This window comes from Sphaerodactylus townsendi, linkage group LG06 (assembly GCF_021028975.2).
Source record: "Sphaerodactylus townsendi isolate TG3544 linkage group LG06, MPM_Stown_v2.3, whole genome shotgun sequence".
In the NCBI taxonomy this organism is placed as follows: Eukaryota; Metazoa; Chordata; class Lepidosauria; order Squamata; family Sphaerodactylidae; genus Sphaerodactylus; species Sphaerodactylus townsendi.
The window spans coordinates 31,273,984-31,288,382 of record NC_059430.1 but is presented as its reverse complement, the minus strand read 5'-3'; the positions used below and the strand labels follow the sequence as shown (position 1 = coordinate 31,288,382).

Genomic DNA, 14,399 nt, shown 5'->3' with positions numbered 1-14,399 from the left:
ATTGGCTGGCCCAACCCCTCTCTATAATGGAGAGGTGCACTCCTAAATATTTAAAGCATTTGGACCTGTTCCTAATTCATGTCTTCCTAGCATCCAACGGGATGGCTTCCTAAGATTTTGAAAAACACTACAACCTTCGGGATTTTGAGGAGAGTTGGAGTGTCAGGCCATTTATTGTACCAGTATCCGCTGTTAAGCTAGGAGTTGCTTCATGCCGATTTTTTTGGAATACTTCGACAGCAAAACTAAGGGTCAATGCATATAAAGCAGCGGTTGTATAGGGGATTGGATGTCCATCTAAGTTTGGGCAGTGTGAGTTTACAGATTTAAGTACGCTTGCTAGGTCATTTAAATAAAGATTGAAAAGAACTGGTGCAAGGACACAGCCTTGTTTTGCTCCCTTGGAGATAGATATTTTGGGTGTAAGCAATCCCTCCTGATTGCATTTGACTTGGCAAACTGTGTTATGGTGAACACCTTGATTAGGGAGATCAATCTATTCTCTACACCCATTTTCCCAAGTTTAGCCCATAGCTGGTTTTTTGACCATGACTGATCCCAAGTGAAGTTAATAAACAAAAACATTCTCTGTTAAATGCAAAATAGGAAGTTGTTACTTCCCCCTCTAACTATCTAGTGACACTTCAGAGCAAGGATACCAGAACCCTGCTTATCTGACTAAAAGTGGACTTGGAGAAAATGCAGAAGACGTCCCCAGTTACACTTCCCTGCCCACACGTGCAGGGAAGCTGTTTTTCCCCTCATTATCAGAAGTCTTTTTATCAGGGTTTTTGTGTGTGTATTGATAGTAGATATATCACTATAGTGCCCTTAGAGGCAGGAGAAAATGGTAGCCATGAGGGCAAACACAGAGACAACCCAATCAAAGGTCACTGGCCCACTGGGCCATTTAGTTGGAAACTTAAGGAAGATGTACAGGCCTCTGACCACATTGCTCTGTTTTACATCCAGATTCTCTAGAAACACAATACATTGGGCATGATTTGACAGAAAGCTATGGATGGCATTTGACTTGACTTGAATCTGAGCCTCTTATTCCATGCCACACTAAGTGCATCAATCACTCTTTAAATATATAGTCTTGGTTACCATTTGTCAAGTAATTCTATTCTCTCTGGCTGGAGAATTTTTAGAAAATCAAGCATAGTGTCTACTCACGTGCTTTGCGAAGAATTCATCGACCTCACGGAGCAGCTTCTCCTGGCACTCAGGATTCGTGGCTAGCAGGTACGTGGCAAAAGAGAGGGTGCTGTTGGTGGTTTCGTAACCAGCAATCAGGAACAAGAAGGCCTGACCGGCTATCTCGTCATTACTCAACGCTTTGAGCTGCTTCTTCAGAAGTCCTTTGTTAGCAGCTGTCTTGCTTTCCTCCAGAACTTGGCTGACAGTGTAAAAATGTTCCATGCTGGTGTCACTGGCAGGGTGCCGGGCATCAAGCATCAGCTGGAGGAAGTCCCTACGTCTCTGTAAATCACAGGGCAATCACACTAAGGAAGGAAATCAGCACATGGACACATATTTATCCTGACACAGTTGTATGAAACAACTTTTTTTGGGGGGGAGGGAATGAGCTGTAATTTTAGCATTGCTTAATTAGAAATGGCCTTTAAAAAGTTAGTAGTTCCATCCCACAATTGCCAATTTTGGCCTTATATCGTATATTAAAACAAGCAACCTTTCCCCCAATGTTATAGTTTTTACTCTGTGAGATGAAGAGTGGTGTCAGGAAATGATAAATAGAGTGTTGCCACTGACTTTGGATGAAGTTCCTATGATTTCCAGGGAGATGGTAGAACTGATTTTAGCAAATAAAAAACGACAGTTTTAAAAGTGGTACGTTAGGCTGGCATATTACGCAACATATAACAAGATAAAAAAGATATTTTCTTGCCTTATGCAGTTTATTTATTTATTTATTATTAAATTTATATACTGCCCCTCCCCCCATTGGACATAGTTGTCCTATGGGCAAGAAGTCTAACATAGTGTGGCTAGGGATGGTCCTCAGGTCAGATGGCATCAAATGTTGGCTAGAATCCAGCAGGTACCTTAGTTCTGCCCCAAATCATAATGATGTTTCTTAACATTTTAAAAATCAACTAGCAGATGTGACAAAAAATCCCTTTGTTTCAAGAAGTGATTTGCTATGTAGCACTGGAAGGTGCTGTTCAACAAACAGAAGACAGGCAGCCCAATCCTTAGGGGACAAAGGTGCTTTGATGCTGCCCCATTGCCTCCAGAGGGTTTTCCAGGGGCATGGGGAAGCAGAACCACCCCACCCACCCCACCCGTCACTCCCACAAAACAATCTGCCCTCCCCCATTGAATTGGGCAGATTCAATGGGGGAGGGCATACTGAGTGTGAGAATATAGGAGTATTTACACTTCCAGACAGGCATTGCCTCGCCAGCATGGCCAATTGGCCATGCTGGCAGGGGCTGATGGGAATTGTAGTCCATATCATCTGGAGTGCCAAAGGTTCGCCACCATGGGTATAGAACTTGTTCTGTGTGATCCTTAGATTTTCTTGTTTTACTTTCCAACTTTGTTCACACACCCTGCTTAATGCAATGCAATGTAACTGCCACTCTGTATTTCCAACACAGCACAACACACCACTCAGCTCTCACACTATGAAAATCCTAAAATAAGGAATTTAAATCCCTGGAAAGCAGAGACTTTCAACCAGGGGTTCTCGACATCATTCATTGAAAGCTGGCCTGGGGCATGTGGTCCATTCAGCAATCCTGTGATCAATGCATCAAGTTTATTTTTAATTCCTCAAATGCTAGCAGCATGTGTCAGAGGAAAGAAGACATCCAGCAGATGAGAATTCTGCTTACTGGAAAGGAAAGGAAAGGAAAGGAAAAGCAAGGAAAAGGAAAGGAAAGGAAAAGCAAGACTGGAATGCATTTTAAAATAATTTCATCTGCATGACTTCTCTAAAGATCAAGGGAGATCTTTTTAAATTATATTCTTGGAGACATAATAGGAAGTAAAATAGAGGGGGTGGGGAGAATGCACATGAAAAGGGCAAATGAGATAAGGGCAGGAAAGGAATCATTCATTATATGTGTCAAAGGATTTTATCAGATCATTGATGTGGGGATGAAACAAAGGAATAGAACTATTTAACATACTGAACCATGGCTTTGCAGTTTGCTACATGCTCTGACCTACCTAGAGGATTTTGAACATCCAATAAAGGACTTGGCATCAACACCAACAATTGTAGCTTTAGAATTAAATCGCAAGGAAATTGAGTTGACCATTCTCAAGACTTGCAAAAACTGTGCCCATATACTGTGTCTCCAAACAGCCTGCACATGAGGGCACAGTGAAGTAAGTAAAGCTATGTCATACTCTGTGCTGGTTGGAGGACTATTACTAGAGCAGTGCTGACAGATTATCTTTCTGCAATAAAGTGGGAGGCAACCCACACCAAACATCTCTTCACAATAAATGAAAACACTGATGGCAACAACTCTCAGTATTAATAAAATACTTTAAAATGTGTTGACTAGATCTCATAATGTGTGGGTGTTAAATGCTGTCAAGTCATTTCCAACTCATGGGGGCCCCATGAATTGATGTCCTCCAAAACATCCTATAGTTAACAATCTTGCTCAAGTCTTACAGACTTAGTACCATGGCTTCCTTAATAGACTCAATCCATCTCATGCTGAGTCTTCTTTTCTTCCTGACTTCAACTTTTCCTACCGTTGTTGTCTTTTCCAGTGACTCTTGTCATTATGTGACCAAATATGACACTCTCACATTAGCTTCTAGGGACAGTTCTGGCATTATATGATCTAGAACCCACTTATTTGAGGGGGTTTTTTTGGTGGTGCATGGTATCTGCAACACTCTCTTCCAACACCACATTTCAAAGGAATATCCTTTCTTCCTGTTAGCTTTCTTTATTTTCCAGCTTTCACATCCTTATATAGTAATGGGGAATACGATGGAATGAGTTAACTTAATCTTGGTTGCCAGGGACACATCCTTACAATTAAGAATCTTTCCTAACTCCTTCATGGCTGTCCTTCCCAGTCTCAAATCTCCTCCTGATTTCTTGGTTGAAGTCTCCCTTTTGGTCAATGATGGAGCCAAGGAATGAAAAGTCCTGAACAATTTCCATTTCCTCATTGTCCACCTCAAAGGTGTCACTACTTTTGTCTTTCTGATCTTCAGCTGAAGTCCCACTTTGGCACTTTCACCTTTAACTTCCAGCAGAAGTTGTTTCAAGTCTTCACTATTTTCTGCCAACAAGGTATTATCATAAGCATGCCTCAAATTGTTAATGTTCTCATAATACTTGGACTATATAAATAAATCATAATATAGCTCCAGACCGACTTGATTGAAAAGGGTAATTTTCAAAACATTTGGCTATCTTCTTAGGACTGGGGCTCAAAGAAGATGCTATGAGAAAATCCCTGTCAGACTGAAGATAGTTGAATATAGTATAAGTCATAACTGCACACAGCATGCAAGTTTATCCAGAGGCTGAGCTGCAATGGGGACATTCAGGGCGGCTTGCCCCAGGCGCCGTCATTGCAGTCATGTGTTGGGTGTATGGGTGTGGTGGGGCCAGGGTAGGGCGAGGCAGGGGTGTTTCGGGGGCGAGGTAGGGCGAGGGGGGAGGGGGCACATGGGCAGCTCATGTCCAAGGCACATTTTCCCCGCCCTTTGTCACTGAGTTTATCCCAGTATCATTTCCATACCTGAATATTTATAAAGTATCAAAAACACACAAAATCTGTCTAACTAGGTGGGAAAAAAGACCTGGGTGCATACCATGTGAAAAAGTATTGTACAACCATACACTACTGCTAACCCAACCACACCATCGAGACAAAATAAACTGGAACAAAATGGGATATAAGGAGCAACAATAAAAATGACTACTAAAGAGTAAGTTAATTTTATTCAGTTAGGTTTATTCCCAAGACAGTGTTCTGAGAATTCCATCTATAAGCATTTTCAGTTGTGAGTTTCATTAATTGTAGTAAGGTTTATGTGCACTCAACTTGCTCTGAAACCTAGTTTTAATCATTCATTCTGAAGGTTTTAAAAATCCCTGATAAAGTGAGAAACGTATTAAAGGAAGGAAGGTCTCTCTCTATATATTTTTTGCCTAGTCAATTAAAAATTGTGTACTTTTGTTCAATTGTAATTTATTTCTCAGCTGTGGAATGGAAAAGTAATTCCTTTAAATATTTCAAATGTTCTTACATTTCAATCAGCTCTACTGGTAAGGTTGCTAGCTCTGGTTGGGAAATACCTGGAGATTTTGGGAGAAGAGCCTGAGGAGGGCGGGGTTTGAGAAAGGGAGGGACTAGAATGGGCTATAATGTCATAAAGTTCACCTTCTAAAGTGGTCATTTTCTCCAGGTGAACTGATCTCTGTCTCTGGGAAATCAGTTGTAATCCCTGGAGATCTCTAACCATCACCTGCAGATTAACAACCCTGCTACTGGCTACCACCAAATGAAGAGAAACATTACCACCTATTTTCCACATGGAGTGGAGCCACAGGTGGTTTTCTATGAACAAGATGCATTTTACCAGAACAGAACTTTCTTGCCTTCCTTTGCAGCTGCAATTTACTGAGCCCCCTCGAAGGACAGAGGACTCCTAGGAAAACCATGAGGGAGAATTGGGAGTCTACAGTGGGAAAGCAAAATCAATTAAAATGGCCTTCCTCCTTCTGCTGATGGAATAACTTTTGGATTCAAACCACAGATGATAATAGCTAGGTTCTATCAGAAGCCCGTATCAGATGGTCACACAACTTCTGGATCAGGGGTAGGTTGGTGCAGAATTTCGGGCTGGGCTGTCATCAATATGCAGACAACACCCAGCTGCTTCGGTTGATGGGCAGTCAGCCAGATGTTCTTCCAGAGGCCCTGACTGAGTGCCTCAGAGCCATTCTATATCCAAGACTAATCAACGGCAATTCAGTTTCCATAATCATATCAGCTAAATATTGGCTTTGTGCTAATATTTAAACTGAATGTAGCCACTAACATACCAATCAGATGACCTGACCTCCTGCTTTATCTGATGCCTGAAACTGTGAAAATAAATTTAATTCCTTAAATGGGAAGGGCTGTTTTACCAAGCAATTCAATTACCTTTCACCCTCACAAGAATATGTCAGAATAAAACTGGTCATTCCTTCAAATGTGGTTGATAGGTAGGTAGCCATGCAAGCATAATATCCAGCTGGGCTCAGTCTTTTCAGAAATATTTTCTCACAACAAAAACAAACAAACAAACAAAAAACCACACACACACACCCCCTGTGCTGAGCTTCATACTCTATTAAGTGTTACTTAGCTACAGAATAATTCAGTTACAGTACCAGACCAAAGACATATTAGTGATGTGTATACTACACACACACACACACACACACACACACACACACACACACACACACACACACACGTATAAAATAGAGCCTCTTTTTCTTTTTCTTTTTTTGGGGGCGAACTGAAACATCTATCACAGCAATGGCGAACCTATGGCACGGGTGCCAGAGGTGGCACTCAGAGCCTTTCTGTGGGCATGCGTGCACAGAGTTCATCATGTGGGGGGTGGGCATAAAATCACACACTCCACACACCCCTAGGCTGCCCTGGGCATGATCCTTTACCTGGGAGTAAGCTCGGTTGCTGGCAGTGGGGCTTGCTTCTGAGTAAACCCTCCCAGGGTCGTGATTCACCCATTCGATGTGTTGCTCGGTTACTTCACCAAGTTTACTCCCGAGTAACAAGTGCCTCAGAGCCAACTGTTTTTCCTAAACTAAAACCTCAGTATTCAGGTTAAATTGTGTGTTGGCACTTTGCGAAAAATAAGTGGGTTTCAGGTTGCAATTTGGGCACTCAGTCTCAAAAAGGTTTGCCATCACTGATCTATCACAAAACCCATTAGTGTTGTCATCACAGCCACTGTGCAAAGGGCTATTGCTCAGTATGATGCTGCAAGAGGATAAAAGCCTATCTTTGTGGTGCTATAGGCTGAAGTCCCTTCCAGTCTCTCTAAGACAGACACCTTCTATTAAAGTTGGTGACATGGTTGCTCTGGGCCATGACTTTCCCACTCATTAGCCTTTTTACTTGCTATCTGGCCATGCAGAGAAGCAATTCTGCTTAGCACCAGCAAGCTTTGCATTACATGTCGGAGGAATGAAAGCAAAGCCACACAGAAAAAGGCATATTCTACTGCATTAATAATCCACTTTAAGTCCTAATTTCTAAGCTTCACAGCCATCCAATAAAGTACAGGAATATGAAACTTGAGCATGTGACGCTGTTGCCTTCTCTCCAAGGTCAAATGTATTGAATGTCAGTCTCAAGTTATTTCTTGAAACTGAATTCTGATTATCTATCTTTTACTGAAAGAACTGAGCAACCTTTAATAAAAGAACCTGCAACTTCTAGGCCCAAAGGCACATTTTCAGTAACCTTGTCAACATAGGAATTCAGTGATATGATCAAGAAATACTAGCACTGTATGAATACAGGAGACAACACCACAGGACTTAATCTTCTAATATATCTACAGAAGGTCTTTGTTCACATTGACAGAGTGTAATTCAAATCGAAGCAGCATCCAACATTGTTGTGAGACTGACTCCTTTGTGTTTATTCCCCCTTCCAGAACTAATATTGGTGGAGGGACCAGCTTAGCTCCATTATTGCATGGACAATAAACAGGTTTCCTGCCACTTCAGAAACAAAACATAGAAAGCCAACAAAGGAAGCAGGACCACACCTGATTCATTCATGCTACATGAAGTTGAACAGGCAACCTAAGGTGTCACCTGGAAGTAGGGTTGGAGATTTGGATGGTCCGAATCCAGGGTTCGGACTGAATCCATGCTGATTCAGACAGATTCGGATGAGCAGGGTCCGAATCCAAGCCGTCCGAATTCCATCAGCAGCTAAACCGCGTTTTTATTTTTGGGGTGTTTTTCATGTTTTGGCCTGCAGGGGTGCATTTATAGACATGGCAGCACCAAAATTTCAGGGTATGATCCGGTGACTGTCCTGATGATACCCCCAAGTTTGGTGCAGTTTGGTTCAGGGGGGCCAAAGTTATGGACCCCCAAAAGGGGTGCCCCTGTCCCCCATTGTTTCCAATGGGAGCTAAGGAGATGGGGGCTAACATTTTGAGGGTCCATAACTTTGGCCCCCCTGGACCAAACTGCACCAAACTTGGGGGGTATCATCAGGACAATCACCGGATGATACCCTGAAATTTTGGTGCTGATAAGTGTAAAAATGCGTCCCCTGCAGGCACCCCCAGAAATTTGCCCAAGATTCTTTGTTCTGCAGTGACTTAGCTGCATTGCTGTCAATGGGGAAATTCTGGTGGAGGGCTGTGGGGTGCACATTTCTGAAGGTACAGTCACAAAACTTTCAGGGTATCTTCAGGAGAGTCTCTGGATGACACCATCCAGGTTTGAGGGACTTTGCTTCAGGGGGCAGTGGGAGATGAGCCCTACCCTTTTTGGGTCCCATTGACTTGAACTCCCTGAAGCAAAGTTCCCCATTTTAGCACAGTTACTGGAAATTGCTACAGAGCTTCAACTGACAGGCCTCAAATTTGTACAACTAAAGTTGAGAACAGCACATTCCAAGCTCAGGAATTTACTCCCTAGAAAACTGGAAGTTTATTAAACTTCAGGCCATGTTCAGGTCCGTGCTTCAACTCTGGCTATCTCTAAAGCGCTTGCTTGTAGATTTTTGGCTTGGCATTGAAGTTGTTTTGTTTGCGAATGGCAACAGCTGGCTAATATGTGTGAGTGTGTATGTTTTAATAAAGTAAACAGGATAAGAATTAGATAATAGTTTTTTTAGCAAGGGAGTGCAGCAGTAAATTATTTTCTGTAGTACTTTGATACAAAGATCTGTGAGATATTTCATTTCTTAAATAAAAGTGATGTTACAACAAACCTATCTCCCCCCTTTATCAGCCGCATTATGCAGGCAATAGGAGGTAAGGTCAGAAGGGCTAAAATGGTATAAAATATGGATGTGTTTATGTGAAGTGAAAAAGGAATTTGAAAACCTGGTTATATGATTTGAGCATAACTGCAATGCAATTAAAATGAAAAGAATTGTAGGACAAGGTCTAGATATCTAACTTCACAGAAGGAAGATTTAGAGATTAAGAGAAACTTGAATTGTCCCGAGAATGACTACACTGAAGCCACAGCACTTTGATCACATCATGGAAGACAGGAGTCACTGGAAAAGACAAACAGCTTGGGACAAGTTGAAGGCAGTAGGAAAAGAGGAGAACCCAACATGAGATGGATAAACTCAAGAAAGGAAGTCTTGGCAAGGTGATTAACAATAGGGCATTTTAAAGGCCATTAATTCATAGAGTGGACATAAGTCCGAAGAGACTTGATGTCACAGAACAGACTCATACAAGAGCAGCCTGTACGCGAAGCTCAAGCAATGAAACCAGGGCACCATTTAATGGACACAAATTTTGCACCTTGGCACACTAAAAGTAATGCAAAACTCAGGGACAGAGAAATTTCCTCCTCTCTTCCATTACACCAGAATTCTGGGCCACCCAATGACATAACAGGCAGTAGAGTTAGCATGAACAAAACAAAGTTGTACTTCATAAAATCTATAATTTATGTAATTCAGTGCCATAGAACGTGGCAATGGGCCAGCAACTCAAAAAGGAAAAGGAAAAAAAAACGTATGGCAGATGTATCTGTTCACCATGATAGCTAAATCAAGAGACAATACTGGTCACTGAGGGTCAATAGTAGAAGCAAGCTATTGTCTTTACGGTGATAGGATTTGAACTGGGACTGGTGGGGAATGAAAGGAAGTGAGGTCTTGGGGTTGTGGTGGATGGCCCGGTGAAAATGTCACTCAGTGCACAGCAGCAGTGGGGATGAATTAACTTGATCTTGGATGCCAGCGACACATCCTTCTACTTAAGAATCTTTTCTAGCTTCTTCATGGCTGTCCTTCCCAGTCTTAATCCTCCTTCTGATTTCTTGGTTGCAGTCTCCCTTTGGGTTGATGATGGAGCCAAGGAATAGAAAATCTTGAACAACATTTTCATTGTCAACCTTAATGGCTATCCTCCTGACAAATATTCAAACTAACACTGTAACAGACCTTCTATAGGCAGGGCCTTCAGGGTTCACAAGTGCAGTGAGAAAGCGCCTCTTCTAGGTGTGTTTTCGGGGCATTCACGATGTGCATACATCCTTAAAGTGTGTGTATATGTGTTTCATATACTGTTTCCCGCAAAAACTCATGTGACAATAAGCCAATGAAATTCTAGAGGATTTCACTATTTCATTGCCTTCCATTAAGACCTTTTTTCCCTCCCACTGAATCTCAGCAAAAAAAGCCAATTAACCAAACTTCTGGCCTGCATGGTTTGGTGATTTTGCATAAAAAGCAGGCTCCTACCTCTGTTTTTGCTTTTTTTAAAAAAAAACAGATTGAAATGACATTACGGTCAGTGTTTCTCTGGAGCTGATTCAGGAACAATTAATTATTAATCCATATGACAGTTTTCATGATAGAAAGTAGAGGAAAAACTGAAGGGAGAGTTGTGTGTTTTAGAAATTCCCTGTTTGGGGAGGTTTACATTTGGTTGTAGCTTTTATGAAACTCATTTAAAATTCATGACAATCTTATCTGACAATTCTTTGCATTTATCTGCCTTGAGGATTTACAACACTCTTGTGAAAATACTTTGCAAAAGACCCAAAGGAGTAGATGTGAGTATTCCAACTTAGGAATATGTATTTGTATTCTGAAGATATTTTTTTAAAAAAATCAGCTGTACTTGATTAGAACAATACTCATCTAACTAAGGGAGCGTTCTGTGTCCAGTGGTAGCAGGTACAGGGGTTTACAACAGCACACAGGGGGAGGAAATGTAAAATGTAATTCCTTCCAAGCTTCCTGAATCTCAGCCTCAACATGTGGTCCCTAACCGGACAAACCACCATCAGTACTTCTTTTCTCTCTGAATTCAATTATCAAATCTTTTTCATTCAGAAAACACCTGTTCAGCAGATGTTGGCTTTCGAGAACAGCAGCTTGCAATATAGACAGTGATGGGGCAGAAAGGTGGCATATAATATGGCAAAATTAAAATACATCTGTCATGGAACAGAAAGAGGCTAGCAACATTTCTCAAGTACATTTTCACAAACTCATGTCATCTCCAGTTAGAGTTCTTGCCTTTTTCTGAAAGGCTTGTGATACCACAAAAGGCAAGAATAGGGCTGCCAGATATGGGTTGGCAAATAAATGGAGATTTGAGGGGTAGAGTTTGAGAAGGGCAGGGCTTGGGGAGGTGAGGGAATTCAGCAGAGTGTAATGTTATAGAGTCCAATCTCCAAAGCAGCTATTTTCTCCAGAGGAATGGATCTTGGGCATCTGGAGATCAATTATAATAGCGGGAGATCTCCAGGTGCCATTTAGAGGTTGATCACATTAGGTCAGTGCCCAACTCTGACACCCAAGATGTTCATGGACTATGATTCCCATCAGCCCCTGTCAGCATGGCCATATTCTCAACACCTGCCAGCATGGCTGATGGGAATCATAGTCGATGAACATCTGGTGCACCAGAGTTGAACACTCCTGCCTTAGGTGAATATACTGATGAGACCAATATCAGGAGCTGCCATAGTTCTTTCCCCGGGATTGCCTAGAGTAGACCATGTACTAGAGTTCAGAATAAGTTTGGGCTGAAGCTGTTTAAAGCTTAGATACTAGTTTACACAAACCATTACTGTTCCTCATCTGAGTGCAAACTACTAAACTGACCTCAGGTTTGAAATCCTGAAGTATTGCTCAATCCTGGAATACCCCACTAGCTTCCCAAATATTTCTCAGTTATTGTGCCTCCTAATTTTCTAAACAGTTAATTATTGGTCCAGTGACTGGAAGTGCCTGCTGCTGGCTGCCCTCCCAGTTATAGCTGCTCTGCCTTGCAAACTTCCCTTTTGTTCTCCATCTGCCTGATATTCTCTTCATCATAAGCAATCGTGAATCTATCCGCCTCTCTCTGGGCAAGACGCACTGAGCAAAAAGGCTGGGCGTGCATTCAAAGCATGAACAGTTTTTATAGAAACATGATAATTTTATAATAGATACAACTTGCTATGTGCCTGAGACTGCAGAATCTTTTCATAATAACAGAGATTTCTGCGCTTACAGCATTGGTGCAAATTGCATTCTTATCAGTAGGGATGCACCAAGATGACATAAAGAAGATTCATTACTCTCAGTGCACCCCTAGCCACCCTGCTGTATTATAATCAGGCTGGCTCAAGGAATTGAGTGTGTCCTTACAAGTGCACAGTTATTTTTGTTGTTGTTGTTGACGTTGCTTCTAATTGGGAGCCTAGAAGGAGAGGGGCTATCCCTCATTGGCACAGCACACGCTTTGCATGATGAAAACCCAAGGTTCAGCCCGTGGAATCTCTATCGAAAAGATGTTATTTAGCAGAGGGGAGAAATACTTTGGGGAACAGCTGTCAGTTGGCTTAAGTAGTAGTGAGTTAATTGGGCCGGTGGCCTCACTCACTTCACAGCAGGCAGTTCCACATATATAAATACATATACATTTTAAATTGGGGTTTCAAGAAAAACAGAGGTAAGCAGCCCCACACAGAAGTTCAGGGAGGGAGTTTCAAGCATAGAGATATGGTCAAGGGTGACAGAGAAAGAAGGAAAAGAAATATCTGTAGTAAGGTCAGAATAGGAGGCAAGAGTGGGAGGGAGGAAGCTCAATCAAGTTTTGTTTTTGTTTTTTAAGCTGATGCTTGGAGAAACATCTTGCTTTAAATGGATGAAATAACTGGGCTGGAAATTTTGCAAGAATAAACTCCCAGTGCTAGTTCTAATGTGAACATAAAGTCAGTGGGAAAAGCAAACTTTCTTGTATCCTTTTCGCAGCTCCAGTTGCAGCTTATCTCAGGAAGTGCAAAAGCATGTAGAAGTCAAGAGCAAAACAATCAACCTGTTTAGCATGTGCTCCCGTGCAATCCTCAGCAGAGCTCCGTCTTTCTAAGCCTAATGACTTCTATGGATTTAGAAGGGTCTATATCATTTTGGAGCAAGGTCTATGCATAGGATGCAGCCCTCTTCTTATGTTAACAGCACAGAAAATGCCTTACCTCGTTTGCATCTTGCTGGTCTCTCGAGGCAATCATACTCTTAATGGCACTGATAAAAAATCCATTCACCTCATTTTGCTTCTTGTTTGGAAAAATCCGAATCAGGGGAATCATTATGAACGGAAACATGACTGCAAGAGAATTGTTTTTTTAAAAGCAACATTAGCAATTAATGCAATTATCCTCAAAGCCTAACTTGATGCTTTCTCCTTAGCCAGGGATTTTTTTTAAAAAAAAATACTACTACTTTCTCTCATTTTGTTAGTCTTGATTAGAGTGTCTCCCAGGCCTTCTAACCTCCAATTGTTGTAAGCACTTAGTTGCAAGATGATTTCTCAAAGGCTACGCTAGTTTACAGTACTGTCCAGAGACAGGAGCAATTCAATGCAACATAAGAGTTCAGCATCGTTGCAGCACTGCAGCTGAAGGTTGTTTTGTTTTTTGTTTTAAACAAAAAAAAACCTTCCAGCAAGCCAGCCTGCAACAACTGGACAGCTCTTGGAAAATAGGATTGGGATTAATTTCATTTCCATCATTCAATCTTGCTTTTGGAACCTAGGCTGCCTTGTTTTATATCCTTCCAAGTGCATCAAACTGTATTTACAGGCTCTGGCAAGGATCATAAGCATTGTCCCAAGCAAACAGGAAGATTTCATGTGAATAACCCCTTTAAGTTAGCGAACCATGAGGTAGAAGGTCACTAAAGGCTTTTTCACATGAGGAATTTGCTCTGAAGTACAGTATTTCCTTTGTAGTAGCTATCCTGCTGCATGATTTAGTTGTGTTCATTGCACAGATTTGGAGTTTGACTACTGGTTACCAGAATGGGGGTTAGTAGTTCATATTAAAGTAGAGAAATTCCAGATTTGATAGTAGTAGGCCTTCATACTAATTATATGTTGCCTCATACTAAGGCTTTTGGCTACCGTAATAACACTGCTATTGTTACATAGAACAATCACAACAGAGACCCTTAAAGTCTTTTTGGCAATTCAGCCTTGAACATAATCTAGTACTGGGCCGAAACCTTGCTGATTCTTGACCGCTCTCTACAAAAATCTTAGAGATATCTTCTTGATATCTGAATACAATCTGAATACAATCCCCCCTACCAAATATCTGAATACAATCCCCCCTCCCAAATATCTGAAACAAACACAAATGGATGTACAAAACCCCTCTG

General features: G+C 41.6%; 1 protein-coding gene across 3 annotated transcripts in view; it reads right to left on the bottom strand.

The window, feature by feature from the left end:
• The window catches only part of TBXAS1 (thromboxane A synthase 1), a 267,511-nt gene that overhangs the window by 71,187 nt on the left and 181,925 nt on the right, over nt 1-14,399 (bottom strand). For all 3 annotated transcript variants that reach the window (XM_048502133.1, XM_048502134.1, XM_048502135.1), the window contains 2 exons: nt 13,217-13,347; nt 1,180-1,485 (listed from right to left, as the gene is read on the bottom strand). In XM_048502133.1, the coding sequence (XP_048358090.1) occupies nt 1,180-1,485; nt 13,217-13,347 (437 nt within the window). The remainder of the gene's footprint in view (nt 1-1,179; nt 1,486-13,216; nt 13,348-14,399) is intronic.